General features: G+C 42.1%; 1 protein-coding gene across 2 annotated transcripts in view; it reads right to left on the bottom strand.

Moving 5' to 3' along the window:
- Positions 1 to 18,594, bottom strand: part of KIF26A (kinesin family member 26A) — a 98,793-nt gene that overhangs the window by 39,628 nt on the left and 40,571 nt on the right. For both annotated transcript variants that reach the window (XM_050336564.1, XM_050336563.1), the window contains exon 4: positions 9,097 to 9,263. In XM_050336564.1, the coding sequence (XP_050192521.1) occupies positions 9,097 to 9,263 (167 nt within the window). The remainder of the gene's footprint in view (positions 1 to 9,096; positions 9,264 to 18,594) is intronic.

Below are 18,594 nucleotides of genomic sequence, written 5' to 3' on the forward strand. Positions count from 1 at the left end.
AGTTATAAAACAGGTGCAAACTGTCAAATTACATCCCCACAGGAAAGTAACCATTATCATTTTACCTATGGAATGCTCCATTCCCACTGCAGCAAAACCACCAGTGCAGCTGCCACTGCTGCCAAGCTGAGGAGCCCCAAATAACGGAGTCAGAGCAAGCGCTGGTGTTCAGGAGTCCAGGAACCAAAAAAGCAGGCAGACTGGGAGGGCTGGGGTGAGGAGGAGGCAGGAGAAGAACTCCTCTTGACAAGCTAGGAAGGGTAGAAAGAAGGGAAAAAGCCAAACGGAAAGAGAGACTCTGGTAGCCAGACAACAGCAAGATTCCATACAGTCAGGAAAACAGAATGATCAAGTGTGTTCAGCTAGGAAGGAAGGAGAAAATATAGAAAGGATCATGTAAAAAAAAAATCTTAAAATTAAGGGAGAAAATATTAAGTCCAAGCAAGCAGAAGATCCAAGAGAGGACAAAGTAAGAAGAAATATCTGCATGACTCCAGTTAAGTACTTCAGACTTTTCCCTAGTTTAAAATCCACTGACCGCCATTTACCCCCACAAATAAATGCAAACTTGGGTAGCTCTGAAGTCTCCCCTCTGGCATACTTGTGGACACATCTGTTTTAAATTATTCTTTTTTGCTCCTCCTTATGGGGCACCGAGGACATCTCAGAACATAGAGGTAATCCACGACCCAACCACTGCAACAGCCATCTGTACTGAACCACCTACAGTAGCTCAAAAAGTCATCACATCTCCTGGAGAGGCTTCCTCTGGTACTCCAGAACCTCTTGTATTATCCATCAAGGCACTCAGAGCTGAAAAAAGTCAGTCCTCGTCAGGGATAGCCTCACATGCTAAAGATCTCTACGGTATTCAGTCAGCAGGAAACACTGCAAATGCTTTGTTGTGCCCCAATTCAGTTTTTGCTATGAACCTAGGAATAAAGACCTAGAACATCCTCTCCAAAATCCTGACCTCATCATGAGGTTCCCACATCACTAGATCCATTTTTTCCATCTTTCACTGTTTCCTCCTTTTCATACTTCCTGCCAATCTGTTTTGCACCAGGTTCCCTCCTTTTTTCATTCTGCCACCTCCTGCCCAACCTGTTCCCACACAAGTCCTACGGGCTGTGCTATCCAAGTGAGGCTTCTCCTTCCAAACATGTCCCTGACACTGATGCGCCTTGCATCATCTTTCCTTGGTTCATACCACGATCCTTAACACTCTGTATTGGGAGCTTCATCTTCCAAGGCAATGACTCACAGATGCCCAGCGCTGCTTCATCTGGTCACCACCCCGTTCCTTCTGAGGCTCTCTTAAATCCTCACCATGTGCTCTCCACCTTGGCTCATCACTCAGTGCCTGTCCCCTCTAAATCAACAGGCATACCCCGATCGCAAATCTGTCGGCCTTTGGGACATTCTTCACACTTTCAGTAGTGTTCTAACTCAGCAGTGCTGACATCCAAACTCTACGTTCCCTCTCCTCTCAGCTACTCCAATTTCTTTACCTCCTCCCTTTGCTGAACTACAGCTCTGTGTCTCATCTCTGTTTGCCCAGTCAATCTCTCAGTCATCCTAGATGAGCTCTCCATAGCAGGGGGCCTGGCTCACCATGCGCTGATAACGCACTATGTCAATGTACGATGCTGTATTAGCAGTAATGATGTTCCGCTGCTAAACACGCCGTCCTGAGAGTCATTTGTGTTCCCAAGAACAAAGCCTACTAAATTCAGGCTTATCTCCTAATTTATCCTCCTTACAGGCTAACGTGAAACGGGATATACCCAAAGCATACACTCTTTGTTTGTCCTTAATTACAGGCAGTATTATGCTGCCACAGCAACTAGGAAAGCTTAAGCTGCCCTGAGATGATACAAGATACTGCACAATGCCACACACCCTGCCCCGTCTCCTGTCCCCACGTAGTGCTGTGCTACGTGCAGGTCATGTTTTCTCTTAGCAACCACATTCCAGCAGCCACGGCATGGCACCGGCAAGACAAGGCAAGCCCTCTGGTGACACCCGCTCCCTCTCCATTTGCACACGTGCATGAGGGCTTTCCTGCTCTCCCCCCAGCTCCATGCAGAGAGGGGAAAGGGGACAGGAGGGCATCCCCCTCTCCAGCTCCACACAGCGGGGAGGACACTGCAGGGATCAGGCTGCTCCAGCCTTCTAAGTCCAGAGTAGGGAGTCATTAAGGGGAAAAGAATAATTACGTATCTAATTATGTACCTGGCTGACCCTCAAAACAGCTGGATGCTCCACTTCATCTGAACATCCATAGTTCTCCTCCAAGCTGCAAATTTCTCAGCCACCCTTCCTGACCAGTGACCAAATGGTAGCAAGAGAAATTGGGGCATTCCAGGCATTCAACAAAGGAGGGATGGTGCACTGAGGGGCTGTTGGGCTGCATTAATGTCAGCAAGCTCTGATGTCCCTGAGGAGCCCTGCATCTCTTATGATACTGCTACGACACTGCAAATTAGGGACAAACCATGCATGGGTTTTGGATAAATCTGCCAGCAAAGTAGCCTTACCTGGGAAGAGCTGGTACCCTGCTTCCCTAGCTAACCAGTTCAAAGAGAATTTTCGCACATCACCTCAGCACAGGATTCCTTGGGCGTGAGTTATGCTTACTGAGGAAGCTTTAATGAGTGACTCCACTGCTTCTCTTCACCTCTGATTTATCAAGAATTTACTATGGTTACCTGCAACTATTGTAAGCACTTCTGTTTCAGCCTCACAGACTAGCTTAACTACTACACGTCAGCACAAAAATCTCTAACCCAGGATACAATGAATCACACATTTTCTTCACCTTTCGGTGAACTACTGCTTATTCGTAACCCAGTTATCCACTTTATCTGTCAAAGAGATTTAATTTGTGCCAGTTCCACACAAAGGCAGGATACCAGTGCATCCCAGCAGGGTAGTGGGCAAAAGTTTACAGCTATTAAATACAGGGAACTACATTATGAGCTTAGCAGAAATATAATTCTTGCTTTTAACAGGACAGAGAATGAGAGGCTGAAGTGATTTACCTAGAAACATCTTAAACATTGCAACTTTAAAAAAAGTATGTCTTCCTTTTTTTCTTCCCTTTTTTTCATCTGCATTAAATTCCGAAAGTACTGGTAGTCATGGAATAATCAGGTTTAACAGGTTAGCAGTAATATATGCCTCAAGTGTTCCTAATACATCATAATCTTCTTTCACAGAATTTGCATCACTGTCAAACTGAACTACTGATTTTCAGTTGATGCTTTTAACATGTTTCTATGGTTACTTTCCAAGGTCGTATCACAGAAGCCTCAATAGCAATTCAGAAAGACAAAAGGCATTTTGCACCCTTCACCATATTAAATAATTTATGAAAGTTAAGGCATCCTCATGGAAAAGAAAATCATAAAAGAATAGGTTCTGAGGTTATTTTCTCAGCAACAGTTTGAAGCACAGCAAAATCAATATCTCTACAAAAGCTTTCAAGACAAGACTATTTGACTAATGTTCCATATGGCAGAAAATGCTAAGGAACACACAGTTTAGATTATATGCACAAGCCTACATGAACTGCATGAATGGACCTTAAAGCAAAATGTAGACATCTAATTTGCTGCTATCAGCTTCATCTTTTAAATCAGGCATTAGGCATTGTCTCAGTATTCCAAACCTAAAAAATGCAAAAAAATCCCTGGGAAAAAAAAAAAAAGTAAAAACGGTAATGACAGCCTTTATTACTTCCACCATTTTTCATTCAAAGCCACACAGATTTCATCTGTCCCCTAAACGTTACAAATTTTGACTAGTGTAATGAAAGCTTGTACACAAAATATCTGAATTCTCTGCCTACCGCTACACTAGATCAGAGTTTATTGGAACTAATTGAAGTGTCTAAGGCTTGGAACAAAAACACATTAGTCATTTAGTGGTTGTGCTAATATTGCTATGCCTTTCCTGCAGTTTCATTAGATACAGACTGCTTCAATACCCTAATCATATGCTCAGTCACAGCACAATCAGGACACAGAGTACTGACAAGCTGTCCCACCATGCCTAAAGCTGATAAGGTGTCTGCTCTATGAGTAACCTCAATTATTGACTATATTTTATGGTCAATCTAATGACCAAATGCTTATCAGTGAACCATCAGGTGCCTGTAATAGGATAGTGACCCTTAGTTTATATGTACCATTACTGCTCATTAGTGAATAATTAGATTCTTTAATCCAAACTCACAGGCATTAAAATATGATGGAATATCCTGACTCTAGAAGAAGACAACTACGCTTATTTTAACTCTTCAGATGTTCAATTACATTACTCAGAGATTGTATATTCTGTTAAGAAAAGCTGCTTGCAAAAAGCATATCATGTGCAATGTTTTGTATCATGTCTAAATTGACACAGCTTTCCCAAACATGTGCAGGAAGATGGTGAGAGTGGAAAGATAATGGGTGTGTTCACTAATGTAATTCTCCAGATTTATTAACTTTAATGTTTTTAATCTAGCAAAGCCCAGCAACATAGCAAATAATTTAGAAAACTGAAAACCAGTAAGTGCATAGTGAGTGTTATATGTTTGGAAGAGTATTTGTTAAACAAAAGCAGGCAGATACAAGGGAAAGGAGCTGCAACCATACAGATATTCCCCTGCTTCAAAGGCAGCAGCCCCACAGCAGCAAGTGCAACGCTGTGACCACGCCAGTTTGAAAAGATCAACAACTCGACATCAAAGAAGATGGCAAGTTTAGAAGAGGGACTTAATACAGCTTGTCTTCTGCTCAACACTGCTTGCTTTGATATCCATTTTCTTCTAAACAGCTTTTGTTTCATCCTAGCTGCCCTGTCAAGGCTCAAACCTTCCTTCCAGCTTGTCACTGGGGGCAGGTCCCCATGGTCTCACCCAAACAGCAGCACAGGCGCTGCTGCCACCACTGTCACCAGCCACCAGCAGGCAGAAAGGGCATGTTAATGGTGGCAGCTTCGATTTATTGGGGGTCTTGATTCTCCTCCCAAGGGAGTGGTATTTTCTTTTTGTCAGATAGCCCATTAACCTCTTCCCAAGTGCATGCCTCTTCTCCTCACCGCTGCGCTTCTCCTGCCTGTTCTTGGAAACACCATTTCCTCTCCTTCCCAGGTGTCCAGGTGACAGAAAAGCCTAAGAGCTTATTATAGTTTTACAACAAAATATGCCAATATTTACTTAGTTGCAAGCATAACCCACAGAAGGGTCCTACAATTATCTCACATATTTTCACTTAATAATATAAAGTTTGTTCAGGTTCCTTATACAAAAAACACCTGGAAAGAGGTATAAAGTGTGGAGCACTAGGCAAGGCACAGTTTATGTTACGCCAAGGGACAAAGCCCAGCTGCATTCTTCTTAAATCTGAAAAATGCAAGAATAAACCTCTCCTCTTGAATCATAAGGGTGAACTGGGAGTCTCTTCACAGCCATCTATGAACATGAGCTGTGCTTTTTGCCTGAGCTTTCTTATTCTGTCAGTGACCTACTGAGAAGCTCCATTTCCTGCTAAATCCTCTGGTCCTTCGGTAACACAACCACTGAGTAATGCCTGGCAATTTGCTTGCGTGACACAGTCAGATGTTAATCAAAGCTTTCCTCCTTCTGTGACAGATCACAGTGAGGAAAAAAGCTTAAAACTGATTTAATTTCTTAATACGCTTCTGTCTGCTGTCTTTAATATTTGGCTTTGATTTTGAATACTTAGCACTTCTCTGCATTTCTTGGTAATGAATAAAATACTTTTTTTTTTTAAGCAGAAGATAATTAAGCTTGAAGAAATTAAATATGACATTCAAATGAGAAGGAGGTTTGGATGAATATGTAGATTTGGGCTGCACATATGCTTAACAAAATCAATGCATTCACTGCAAAGAATATCTTAAAGATTCTCATTTTAACCACGGGTACCTCTTATCACCAGGTAAAAGTTTTACTGCAGCTCTTAGTTGTTATTTTCCAGGTGAGGAAATGAACTTCTTGTACTATCTTTTGATTTTGTGACCTTACAAACAGAAAACTCTGAATCCTATCAGGAAGCAAATTGGAGCAAAAAACAAAGCAACCGACAAAAATAAACCAAAAAAACAATGCAGGCCATAAGCAAGAGTGTGTGTCATTTCACCAAATAGACACTCTAGTTCTAATGTGAAAAAGACATTTATATGCTGCCAGGAAACCATGTCACAACCCAAAAGCTAATTGTGCTGTACAAGCACAGTTAATGCTGTTTCATGAAGAGTTAGTCTGAATCCTTTATTCATATGAAAAAAAGTCTGTATCTAGTGTCACTGCAGCTCAGGAAATCACAGATGTAGTTTCCACAAGCATCCTATGAAGGCTTTGTCTTCCAAAGTAACTAAACCTACACCCAAATATACTGAACATTAACATGCATGCAAATTTTTACCTTGCTACTCTATTTCTAAGGCAAAAGTTCCAACCAGAGCTCCTTTTACGAAAGGTTCATGTAAAAAGATGCAGGTTCTCAGTAGACTTGGTCAAGGAGAGGCCAATGATTTACAAAAATATATATATGTGTGTGTGTCTATGGGATTATCAATATATTAACTGCATTTATTCCACAAGAACAAACTGTGCCAGGCTCTGCAGAACATGACTAACACACTGGCCTTGCTATAAAGTTCAGAATTTAAGTGGCTGAGGAGAGAAACTCAGAATGGAAAAAAATCAGCAAATGTAATGAACAGGGACTACAGCCTAACACTACTGCCATGACTCCTCTTCCATCTCCAGGTGCTTCCTGAGAGAGGATTAGTTGAACAGAGAGATGAAGGAGAGAGAAGTGGATGCTGCTGTAAAGGATTCAAGGCAGGGCTGACCTTCTTCCTCAACAAGTTCACAGCCAGATGGTGCGAAGGGAAACAGATAGGACTGGAAAGGTTGAAGTAAAGAAGCCTGGTAGCCCACCAGTGCTGGACAAAAGCCCCCAGACTGTTGATATCCTAATACCTGTAGTCCCTGCATAAGATATTCTCCTAGCATCTATCGTCACTCACTCATCCTTGAAGATTTTCCCCTCTTCTCCCCTCCTGCTGAGAACTGCACAGCTCAAAGGTGGGAGGAAGACTCAGCATGAAAACCTTGATCCATAAAGGTCCCCATGGCAGGAGGAGTCAGAAGAGAAGGAGCAGTGGCAGAGGGAGCCTCTCCTGAGGTGAATGCCAATGCTGGGGGAGCAGCCCAGCCAGGACCATGCAATGGTACCCACCTGAGGACCTGCTCAACATATTTATGACTGCCAGGGATCAGTGATGGACCTCTCTCCCCCAGCCCTTCTGAGATTTTATGTGTGTCAACAACAACACAAAAACAAACAGAAGTGCTTTGTGCACAAAAATTTCAACCAGCCCTGTTCTTTGATTAAAAAATTGAAGAGAAACAATTTTGAACAGATGAAACATAGGTAGGGAATAAGCAATGTACTAATGGGTTTTTAAAATGTTTTAGCTAGCACATAGCTGCTAAAGCTATAAAACTCTGATTCACTCGAGGCAAAGACAGATTCATGAGAAGCAATTAGGGCCTGATCCAAAGTACAGTGATGTCATTTGCAGTCTTGTTGCTGACTTCAAGAATTTTTGACTCAAACCAATGACAATCGCTTCACAATAAAAACAGAACTGAGTTTTGCTGACCAATGACAAAAGCATCAATGGGAGAAAAAATTTTGGGTCTTATTTCAGACTACTAGGCAACGATTTCTTTCAGTTCCAAGGAAGGTATTTTATTTTCTGCCTTACCCTGTGAAAGAGACAAGTCTTTACATTTGTTTGTGACATGCAGATTAACACTGAAATAAACCCAAAGTAGATTAAGCTAAAATCACACTGTTTATACCCATAATAGGAAACACAGTAACAAAAGCTGTGCTGCTGTCCATTCTAGATACTTTGCATAGTATTCATCTGTCCTTACTTAGGTAACTAAACAAGAAGAGAGATGCCTGAGCTTTCCCCTTATTCTTCCTCTCCATTCCCACTAATTTCAGACACCTATCTTTAAATTAAACCAATCATCCTCTGTAGGCAGCCATTTCTCTGTGTTGACTTCAAATCCACAGCACAAACCACTAACTTACATAAAGAACTCTTATGGCAGTCATTTCCTAACTTCTTGTGTACAGACGGACTGTGATATGTAGGCATTTAACACTTAAGATTCATTGTACTATTTTCTTCTGAAAAAACAAAACTTGGGAAGTCGAGCTCTTTTTGAGGTCAGGCTGTAACTTATAGTAAACACCATTTATGTAATGGTACAAAACATGTTAAAGATCAACGAAAAGGAAACATCACAATTACCATCGTGTTTAAATGATAAAAAGTATTCTCACTCCGTGCATAAATTTGACTTTACTGCCATTCACAGACATACGTTTCTCAATATTGTCTGAAAATATGTTCAGTTCTGAATTAAAAAGGAGTTGGAATGCAAGTACAAAGCCCTGAATTTTGTTGTTTTAAATACCATCTGCTTGACAGCGTATTGCATTTAATCAACATTGCTAATTACAACAAACATCCAAACAAAACTAACATATAATTTTTGTTACAAGACCAAGGAATGAAAGAAGAAGATTCTTCTGGGCTACTGCTAAAAAAAGAATTTCTTAAACTGTTTTAACTGTTACTACCAACCATGCAAAAACTTTCATTTGGACACACAGGCCATGCTACTGAATAAAAATCTAAATTTTTTTTTTTTTTTTAAACTTGGTACTTCGGCTTTAGCACCAAGGTAACCTACAGAATAAAAGGCTTACGGTAGAAATGGCCATCAAGGACTAGAATATGCCCAACACACAATTTCTAGGATTTTGGTTAAGTTCCTGCTGAGGTCTCCAGAGAGAGAAACAGGGTGTCACCATCACACCCCTGCACCCCAGCAGCAGCACAAAGCCACAGTCATGAGCAGGTGACCAACTCCACTTCTCACCAGCCAGCACCACACAGCACACCTTCTACCCGTGGCAAAGATTCAACGGCATTTCACAACTGCCTGAAGACCCATGAGCAGTTATGGAAACCAGAAAGGTGAAAAACTACCTTATGAAGAAGGACGCTGCAGCTGAAGTACCCGCCGAGACCCCGGCCGGAGCAACCACGCTCTGGGAGGCTGCCATGCCGCCGGCTCCCGAGGGGTCGGAGCTGTGCTGCCCTGAGCTGATCTGAACGCTGGGAACATCTCGGCCACTTTCTGGTGCTGTTTCTGCCTGAAAAAAAAACAAAAAACCGAAAAACATATGTACAGGTTAGTACTAGTTAATACATGGCCATGACAGGGAAAATCTCATGCAGCACTTCCAAAGAGTACCTTTGAAGGTGAAGATCAGCAGCAGCTGAGGAGTGATAGAGCTGGACAAGTGTACCACAGCAGGTCCAGCAACAGAGAATGTAAAAACCATGACCACAGCAGAGGAGCAGAAAAACAGAGAGAACCTTTGTGATGGGTAATGCACAGTTAAATAGTTTGACAGGCATGAAGAAATGGAAAACGATAAGCAGAACCCTTTTGTTTTACAGTGTTATTTGGGAGCTGGCAGAACTGTTTATCTGGTTCAGTTATAACTGTCAGGAATTATTTCTCAGTGGCACATCATCTACAGAACCTATCTGTTTAAGAGGAACTAACCAAACAGTCACATTTGTAACATGTTTCCAGATGAATAACTCTAAGAACTAAATAAAAGAAAAAATTGATTTTTTTAAAAACATATATATACTGCCTTGCTTTTCAGCATTATTTATCTTAGCAGCACAAGTGTATGACACTTTTTTTCCTGTAAACCATTCTAGTGGAAGAACAGGAGCGACTGGAGATGCATCTTCTCCAGCATAATGCATCTGCAGTGTCTGAGACAGTTTGGAAGGTGGTGATTGTTTTGCAATTTTTGCCAAAATATCAGACATCTGTATTGTGAAACTGTGTCATGTCTATATCTTTGTGTTTAGGCCACCAACTCTTTCAAGTACCGAGTTCAATTAAGCCCCATCAGTCAAATGCTCACTGACAGTGCTGGGATGCTTCCTTTTCTAAAGAACCTGCTCTATGTCTAGGAGTTCTGAAGATTTAATTAAAGATGACACTACAATAAATATTTGTCAAAAGAGTTAATTGCTTCATGTATGATAATATATGATGTTTCTGTCATCTGAAATACTACTTTGACATTTCCAACTAATTAGCTAAAATAAATTCCAGGAAAGCAGACAGCCTTGTAATGAAGCACAAATGCAATTAAGGCACTTCCTGGGATGCCACCAAATTTTAAATTTTGAGCTGCCGTAGATCATGTTTTACAACTATAGATATGCAGACATGGGAATAGGACCTTCCCAGTTCCATACACACCCTCAATTTTCTCATACACCAACAACACAAACAGATTTTCTCATGAGAATTGAGGCAACCCTGTTATTAGGTACTAAGTAAAGAAAACTGTCAACCAAGTAGTGTTCAACAGGTGCATGAAAAGATGTCTGGAGTTTCCTCTGGACTCATGTCTATATAGACTGAGTGCTGAATTCCCAGTTCCCAGCAAAGTCAACAAGCAGAAAGTACACCCAGCTCTTTTGAATGTCTGCTCTTTAAAGACTAGTAGTATTAGCAGTATTATGGAGTGGCTGACTAATGCTTTACCATAGAGTGCTACACAAAAATGTACTTTTATAGAGCTCACCTAAGAGATCTGAGGCTGAGATACAGAAGAACATTCATGCAGATTAAGTTAATCCTAGCAAAGCTACTCATGCTAGAAGCCAAACTGGAAACTTTGAATAAGCCTCTACAAAACCCTTCACTTTGTAATGCAGAAGTCTCATGAGATCAGATTTCTTAGCGATGCAGGCAGAAAGACAGACCAAGCATAGCCTGAGATCAAGACTGGCACACAGAAATGGTACAGCAAGAAAACATGCTTTAAAAAGGGAGTTTGTCTATCCCATCCATGATCTACTGGCAATGACAGCCAGGAACAGAGATGCTTGGAAAAGGATCAGATTCACTCAAGTGGTTAATTGCTTATAACTAAGTGATGGAGTAATGAACCTTGAGGGGGTCAATAAAGCAGGTATTTGATCATTAATGCACTGAAGCAACAAATGTGTGGTCTTGACCTATACCAGTCACAGAAAGTACATGGCACGGGGAAGAATGCAGATGGGTAAAATCCACTGTGGTATCTGAACTTTGGAGTTATGTGAACTGACACAAAACACTGACAAATAAGTGGAGCTTACTTATGGATTTAACAATTTTCAGACTAAAAATATCTACAGCAGAAACTCTGTAGCCATCACCTGGAGCCTAAAAACTAGCCCATCAAGGACTGTCATTCTCAGCAGCAATGGCCTGATGGCCAGCAAGAGAATGACACCCAACCAGCAACCACGGTGGCAGACACTGCCACATTAGTGTCTGAATACTCCCCCACATTCTGTCAGGAGGACAACCATAACCATAACCCTCCGACACATAGAATGTTGTCTCAGATTAAAAATTACAGGCTCAAGATTAATTCCCAACACATTTTTCCACTCACTTTCAACAGGGGCTATATTACACAATGGACCTTGAAACAAAGAAAATTATGTTTAAGCAAAATTTTAGGGAAAAAAAGGTAAAGCGGTAACGTGTTTCTAACCAATCAAACTTTAACTAGCATATAATCTCAATGATAGTATGATCTAAAGCTAAATATGAAATCTGTAGAGTTAGCATGAAATGTCACTGAATTTTACAGTAAAGTGTAAGAGACTTGTAACAACTGACTGGAACCTCTAAATAGATCAATTCCTGTAAAAGCTATTCACACTTAACAAAAAAAAGAATAATGTGTAACACATATTCCTTTTACACCACCTTTTTATTTCTATGAGAACTGAAAAACCTGTATTTCTAAGAGACCAATGATTTTGGACATATTAGGTATGTAACTTAAAAGATCCAAATCAAATCTGATATTTCAGATAGCAGATGGTTAATATACCTTCCAGAACAACATATCTAAGTTGGATGTCTGAAAATTGCCATTCCCTCTTTAGACACATTTGAAAATTCAAACTGCAATTTCTGGATAAATCTGGAAGGTTTTTTTCTCAATTCTGTGTGTGCACGAAAGGAGGATGAAGGGAAGCCAAGGAGAAGGCACTGCTTCTTGTAAAGAGAGAAAAAGTGAAGACATGCAAGATAAAAACTACTGCAGAAGACAACCCATCCCATTTCATTTGTCTTCAACTACCCAATTAGCATTCCTAAACACAGAGGTAACATCAGTTTTGCTGCATGATCAGAAGCTGAAAAACCACAAAACTTCTTCCAAGTTTAGGACTCATTTCAAGGACTGCTTGCACCATCCAAAGTGACAGGATTTTCCAGCACAGCCACGTTCAGGTCTCCCTGGGACAGCTACATCTCTCGGGTGGTGAGGAGGAGGACTCGGGTATGAGGAAATTTGCCAGGTCCGAGTGCTATGCCCTGAGGCAAGAACACTAAAGACAAGTAATGGACCTGGGCACTTCAGCCTGTCACACCACAAAAAAAGAATGCAGGAATTACTTCATGCTCCTTCCTCATCTCAACACATACTTTTCTCACAAGTGCGTATGGAAAATATAATTCTCTAGGGGACTGTAAGCAACTTCGTGTGACTTTTTCAAGCGTGCAAGTCTGCACAGAGAGAAGACTCCAGACTGCAGCTGAGAGGGAACTGTGCTTCAACGTTTACTGAATTTTCATAAATCACTCATGATCAAATGCTGAAATCACAATCTCGTCACTATAAAGTGTTACTGACTGCACCGAATATTTAAAGTGTCATAAGCCTCCACATCCAGAAAGTAATGTTTGTTTTAATTTTCTAAGAGAAGATTCACTGGACAAAAACCATTAACCCTCTGGAAACAATCTAAACTTCAAAGGAAGGATTTCCAAAACTGCTCTATAGGACCCCTTCTTTCTACTCTCCTCAAAGCCACATGAAAACCAGCACCAGTACGAGCACAGCAAGGACAACATTTGAGAATGCCACACGAAGCATTCTGCACTGCAGGAATGACCAATGTTTTGGTGTTTCATACCAGTGCCTGCATCACAGACAGGAGGCTTTTGGTACCAGGTCCCAGTGCCCACCCTGAGGACATGGGAGCAGAGCTAGACATGCTGTGTTCCCAGCTGGCAGCATCCACACACACAGCTGAAGTTGGCAGGACCACAACAAGTAATTACAGCATGAGTTGTTCCCACTTAAGACAGCCAAAGGCTGGGGGAGAGGGCAGGAAGAGATGGAGGTGACCAGACATCCTCAAGCTACAGAGGTGTGCTGGGCAGAGCAGAGGCACTCCCATTACACAGGTTCTCTGCCGTGACTAGATGGCAGGAAACATCTGCCCAGGTTTAAACAAGTCAGATTAGTCCAAAATCACACTACAAAGAAGTTGGCCATGAATGAAACTTCCAGGTACACGGTACTCTGTCAGGCCATTACCATCCAAAGGACAATTACAATCCTAACAAGCTCTTTACAAGTTTGAAATGCAAAGCCAAAAACTAAGCCATAATGTTTTCAGTTTCCTGAATGCTTCCATTATCTGGACATTGACCTTTGTCCAGGGATCCAAAAAAGCCAAGCTAAGTCATGCCACTTGGTCTCTGTAACACGTGCAAGACATGTCTCTGGTGACAGGCAAGAAAAACACGGGACTATAAAAATAGAGAGAAAAACTAGTCCCAGGATTAGCCCCAGGACAGTACTGTCATGGCAAAAGAAAACCAGAGGGTTGGATAGAGCTGCAAAAGACTATCAAGAACAGAATCATAGAAGATAGAATGGAGAAAATTACAAGAGCTAACAAGTCTGACACACATCTCTGTAATCAGAGTCAGAACTCAATACAATTTACTTTGTTTCAAAAAATTAGTCCCATAATGAAAGTACTCCACAGGGTTTCAACAGTGTATTGCAGGTAAAGCTCTAGCTGCTCTAGTAGAGCTCTGTACTGGTGATTTTTTCCCCCTCCTTGTTTTTACCTCTTTCTGACTAGCAGTCAGACATACAGAATTCTGAGTATTTGCTTTAACTTACCATTTTCCCGTTTCTGACTAGAATGTCACAGTCAATTAAATTGTAAAAACTACTCGATCTAATGATTTTGCAATATATTAAAGCTACTGTTTGTATATGATAAAACAATAATTTTCTGCCTAAATGATTCATTCAAAGACTCTCATGACCTATTACCACTAACTGGAACAAATGTGACGTAAATCTCTAGCTGGATAACGCTCATAATATAAACCCCTCTTTCAAGTAAGCATGGATAAGTCCTGCACACGTCTTCTGTGTGAAATGCCTCCTCCTGACTGACGAGCATTACATAAAGTTAACAGGGCAGCATATGCCAGGCTGAAGTGAAACATGTTCTGGGATAAACTTTTTTACTGCCATTTGACGTTGTTTCTGCCAGGGCTCATTATAAAATAACTGGGGCATTTTATAACTACAATACACTACTGTAGTCATTTTATAACCTGCAGCTGTGATGTGGTAACCAGAATGCCTAAACCTGTAGCTCCAAACTTTTATATGCATCTCGTGTTCAGTGAAAAATCAAATGCAGAGCATAATATCCCTTCTCTCAAAAAAAAGGTTTTCAGCTACAAAAGTTGCTAATGCCTGGCTTATCACTGATCTCTGAAAACGAGGCAGAAGGAGAAAAATTACAGAGAAACAGAATTAAACAGAAATAGGAAGGCCCATCTGCTCTCACAGACTGGAAAGTAATATAGGCAATCCAAAGGCAACCTCAGAGCTCTTGCCTTTTGAAATTATATCTGTATTACTAAAACAGGTTGAGGGTTTGGATCTTAACCATCAAAAATTAGTAGCAGTCTGTGCCTCATGCACAGAAAAGACCTCATCCTTCAAGTGCAGGGCACATGCACCCAGCTTCATCCAGCACTGGCACCCCTGACAGTACAGGGATGGAGAATTAGCAGCTTCTTCCCTCTGACCAGGGGTTTTTTGATCTCAGTCTGAGCCAGATCTCTCCTAAACCATGATCCTTGGTCCTCAAAAAATTTATTAAGGTTTTGGGCAGGCCTCCATCTACAAAATGAAATGTCATTCATTCCTTCATTGCCCATGTTCTCAGCCTCTGAAGCCGGGGCTCTGGTAGTGCAAAGATGCCACCAGGCAGTGACAAACCAATTGGTCCACATTTCAGCCACTCAGGCCACCAATACTAAAAGAGACAGCAAGCAATTCTCTTTTTCTTTCCTTCTTCACAGCTATCTGACCACCAGTCACATGAACCTCACCCTCCTATTTGCTCAAACTCACCACCTGGAAAATCAGGAAGTCATGAAATGCACTATCAAGAAGGACATAGATCCTGCTGCACATTAATATCTCAAATAAGGACTTTTCATGTGCAGCAGCTTTAAAACAGTCAGGCTAGAGGAACTGTTTCTTCCAATGCTTCCAGGCAAGCATCAGTAAGTGTTGCCCAGAGCCTTCCCTGCTGACACATATTACAATAGTTACAACCTCCAGTGCCAAAAAATATAGCTGTGTACTGCTCAGAGTATTTATTCAAGTGGGCAAATATACAGTTGAACCCCTGCTTTTTGTCAGAGGTTTATATGAGCAAGCAAAGGAATTCATTAACAAGCTCATAATAATGCAAATTTCTGTCAGTTTAGGATTGGGTTTCCAACACAAAGACAAATGGTTTTCCATTAGGACTGACTTCCCTAGGCCAGATGTGTTTCAAACAGCCACTAAACCCAGGACACACACAGAGCTTTGAGGTGGGAGAACTTGTGTCACCTTCCTGACTCCACAACAGAATTTCTCAATCATTTAGGCAATTCAACCAAATCTCCCTGTACCTTGATTACTCTCTATTCAGCAATTACCATGTTCCCAATTTTATTATAATCACTATATTGTTATAATGATTGACATACAACGTCATCAAATAAAGGCAAAGGTGGACTGAGACTGTCATACCTAATTTCTATTTCAATCATGCTTGAACTGATTGTATATTAGATGTAACTGTCTTAAAAAGAACATCCCTGGGATCGATTTGCCTGACAGCTACCACATGCAAGGCACCCATTGACTAGTGATCTCATTTGAAGAGGTACAAGCCCTCATTATCTGAAGGGAAAACTGGGTCTTCAGTACACCCAAACCCAGAGACCCAGATTCCATTACAGGTAAGCTCATGAAGCAGCATTAAGTTTGCACAGCTGTGGTCACTGGGATGGTTGTTGAAGCACACTCATGTCCCAAATGAGGGATGGAGCTGTGCAGGCACAGCTCTTGTCTTCTGGCTGTTTCTTGCCATGTGCTGTTTGCTCCCAATGTGGGAACCATGTAACCCAGACACACAGCCAGCCATGATCCACCATGAGTAGAGTGAAATCTGCAAGCCTGCAGATGTCCCAAAGCTCTTTCAAGTAGCCAAATGCCAGTAGTAAGGAATTCCAGAAGAACTTCCCAAATGTGAGTGAGCAAAGAAGTGTCAGGTGAGATTTGACATAGATAAGAACATGTATATGGGGGAAAATAACTGAATAACTCCTCCACAGTGCTGAGCTCAAAATTTGCAGTTACAGCTTGGAAGATCCAAGGGTTATTGACAGTTCCTCTGAATCAAGATGGAGCAGCAGACAAGAAAAAACAGGAAAAAATTCTGGACATGACAATGGAGGGCATAAAGAACAAGGAGGGTGCTCACATACTGAGTACCACAGAATCACAGAATCTGCCAAGTTGGAAGAGACCCCCAAGAATCACTGAGTCCAACTATTAAACGTGACAGGACCATTCCCAAGAGTGTCTGAGGGTATTATCTGAACACTGAACTCTGTCAGGCTTGGTGTTGTGACCACTTCTCTGGGGAACCTGTTCCAGTACCCAACCACCCTCTGGGTGAAAAACCTTTTTCTAATATCCAACCTACACCCCCCCCCCCAACACAACTTCAGGCCATTCCCTCGGATTCTGTCCCTGGTCACCACAGAGAAGAGATCAGTGCCTGCCTCTCCTCTATGAGTCCTAGTCCTGCATCTCTCATCCCTCAAGACAGAGTAGTGGAGGAAGGGAAATGGCAGAGACATGCAAGTAAATAGTCAAGAAGATGAATCAACTGCCCCAGGAGATGAAAGAGGTCGGGACTCTTGCTTGGAGAGGGGAAGATTGAGGGCAGCCTGATTGAGGTTTACAAAGTCATGGAAGTGCACTAGGACAGTGAACTTGTGGAACCTGCTGACATAGGAGGCTGTGGAGGTAGAGAGTGTTTGCAGGGTCAGAGAGGAATTAGAGCAATTCCTGGAGAGCAGGTCCATAAACAGATACTAAAGGGAAGAGACAGGTATGTATCCCTGTGAATTTTCCAACTGTGTGCACTGGGGAAGTATGAGCAGACTGCAGGGAGCAGCTCTCCCTAAACACCATTTCCAGCTTCACTGCTGGAGACAGCCCTGGGCTACACAGGCTGCAGCTGAGACCCAGCAGGATATTATTAATGTTCTTATCATTCCCATATAATCTTTTCACTACAGTCTTAGCTTAACGAGTAGCAGAAGGTTGTGCTATTCCCACAGGCCCCTATAAGTACTTCAGAGTCATCAGGAGAGGCTGACGAGACTCAAGGGGATGTCCACACAGTTACCTTGCATGAACAAACTAAACCCAGATCCTTCCCAAGCCAGGTATCACAAGGGCCACTCTCCCCTTCTTCATCCTTCCACTGCCATCTCCCCCTAAAACAGCCAACTGCCTTTCACAACTCTGTCACCATCATTTTTGAGAAACAGGGACTGTTCTGAATGGCAGATCCATTATCTTTGCCAAACACCACCAAAACCACAGCAATGGACTCCTGCCTACAGCACCTTTCAAACATTTCCTTCAAATAAGATAACAGAAAAGAACAAACTCATCCAGTTTTGAGATAGTGGCAGTTATGCAAACAGTGCTACAGATGCAGCCTCACTAGTGCTGAGTAGAGGGGCAGGATCACCTCCCTAGACCTGCTAGCAATGCTTTTCCTAATGCAGCCCAGGATATCACTGGCCTTCTTGGCCACAAGGGCACACTGCTGGCTGTCTATCAGGATCCTGAGAGCTGCTTTCCAGTAGGTCAGCCCCAGGTCTGTACTGGTACATGGGATTAATGCTCCAGGTGCAGGACCCTGCACTTGCCTTTGCTGAATTTCATTAGGTTCATCTCCTCCCATTTCTTCAGACTGTCCATGTCTTGCTGAATGGCAGCATAGCACTCTGGGGTATCGGCCACTCCTCCCAGCTGTTCATCCTCCACAAACTTCTTGAGGCTGCACTGTCTCTTCATCAGAGCACTGATGAATAAGATGAATGACACTGGACACAGTACTGACCCCTGGGGAACACCACTGGCTGTAGGGCTCCAACTGGACTCTGTGCTACTGATCACAGCCAAGGTCCAGCACAACACCTTTCCTTGTTGGCTCTTCTATCATTTGGAGAAGAAAGTTATCATCAACACATTCCAG

The sequence above is a fragment of the Myiozetetes cayanensis genome, unplaced genomic scaffold (assembly GCF_022539395.1).
Source record: "Myiozetetes cayanensis isolate MyiCay16 unplaced genomic scaffold, myiCay2020 scf6-25, whole genome shotgun sequence".
Lineage (NCBI taxonomy): Eukaryota > Metazoa > Chordata > Aves > Passeriformes > Tyrannidae > Myiozetetes > Myiozetetes cayanensis.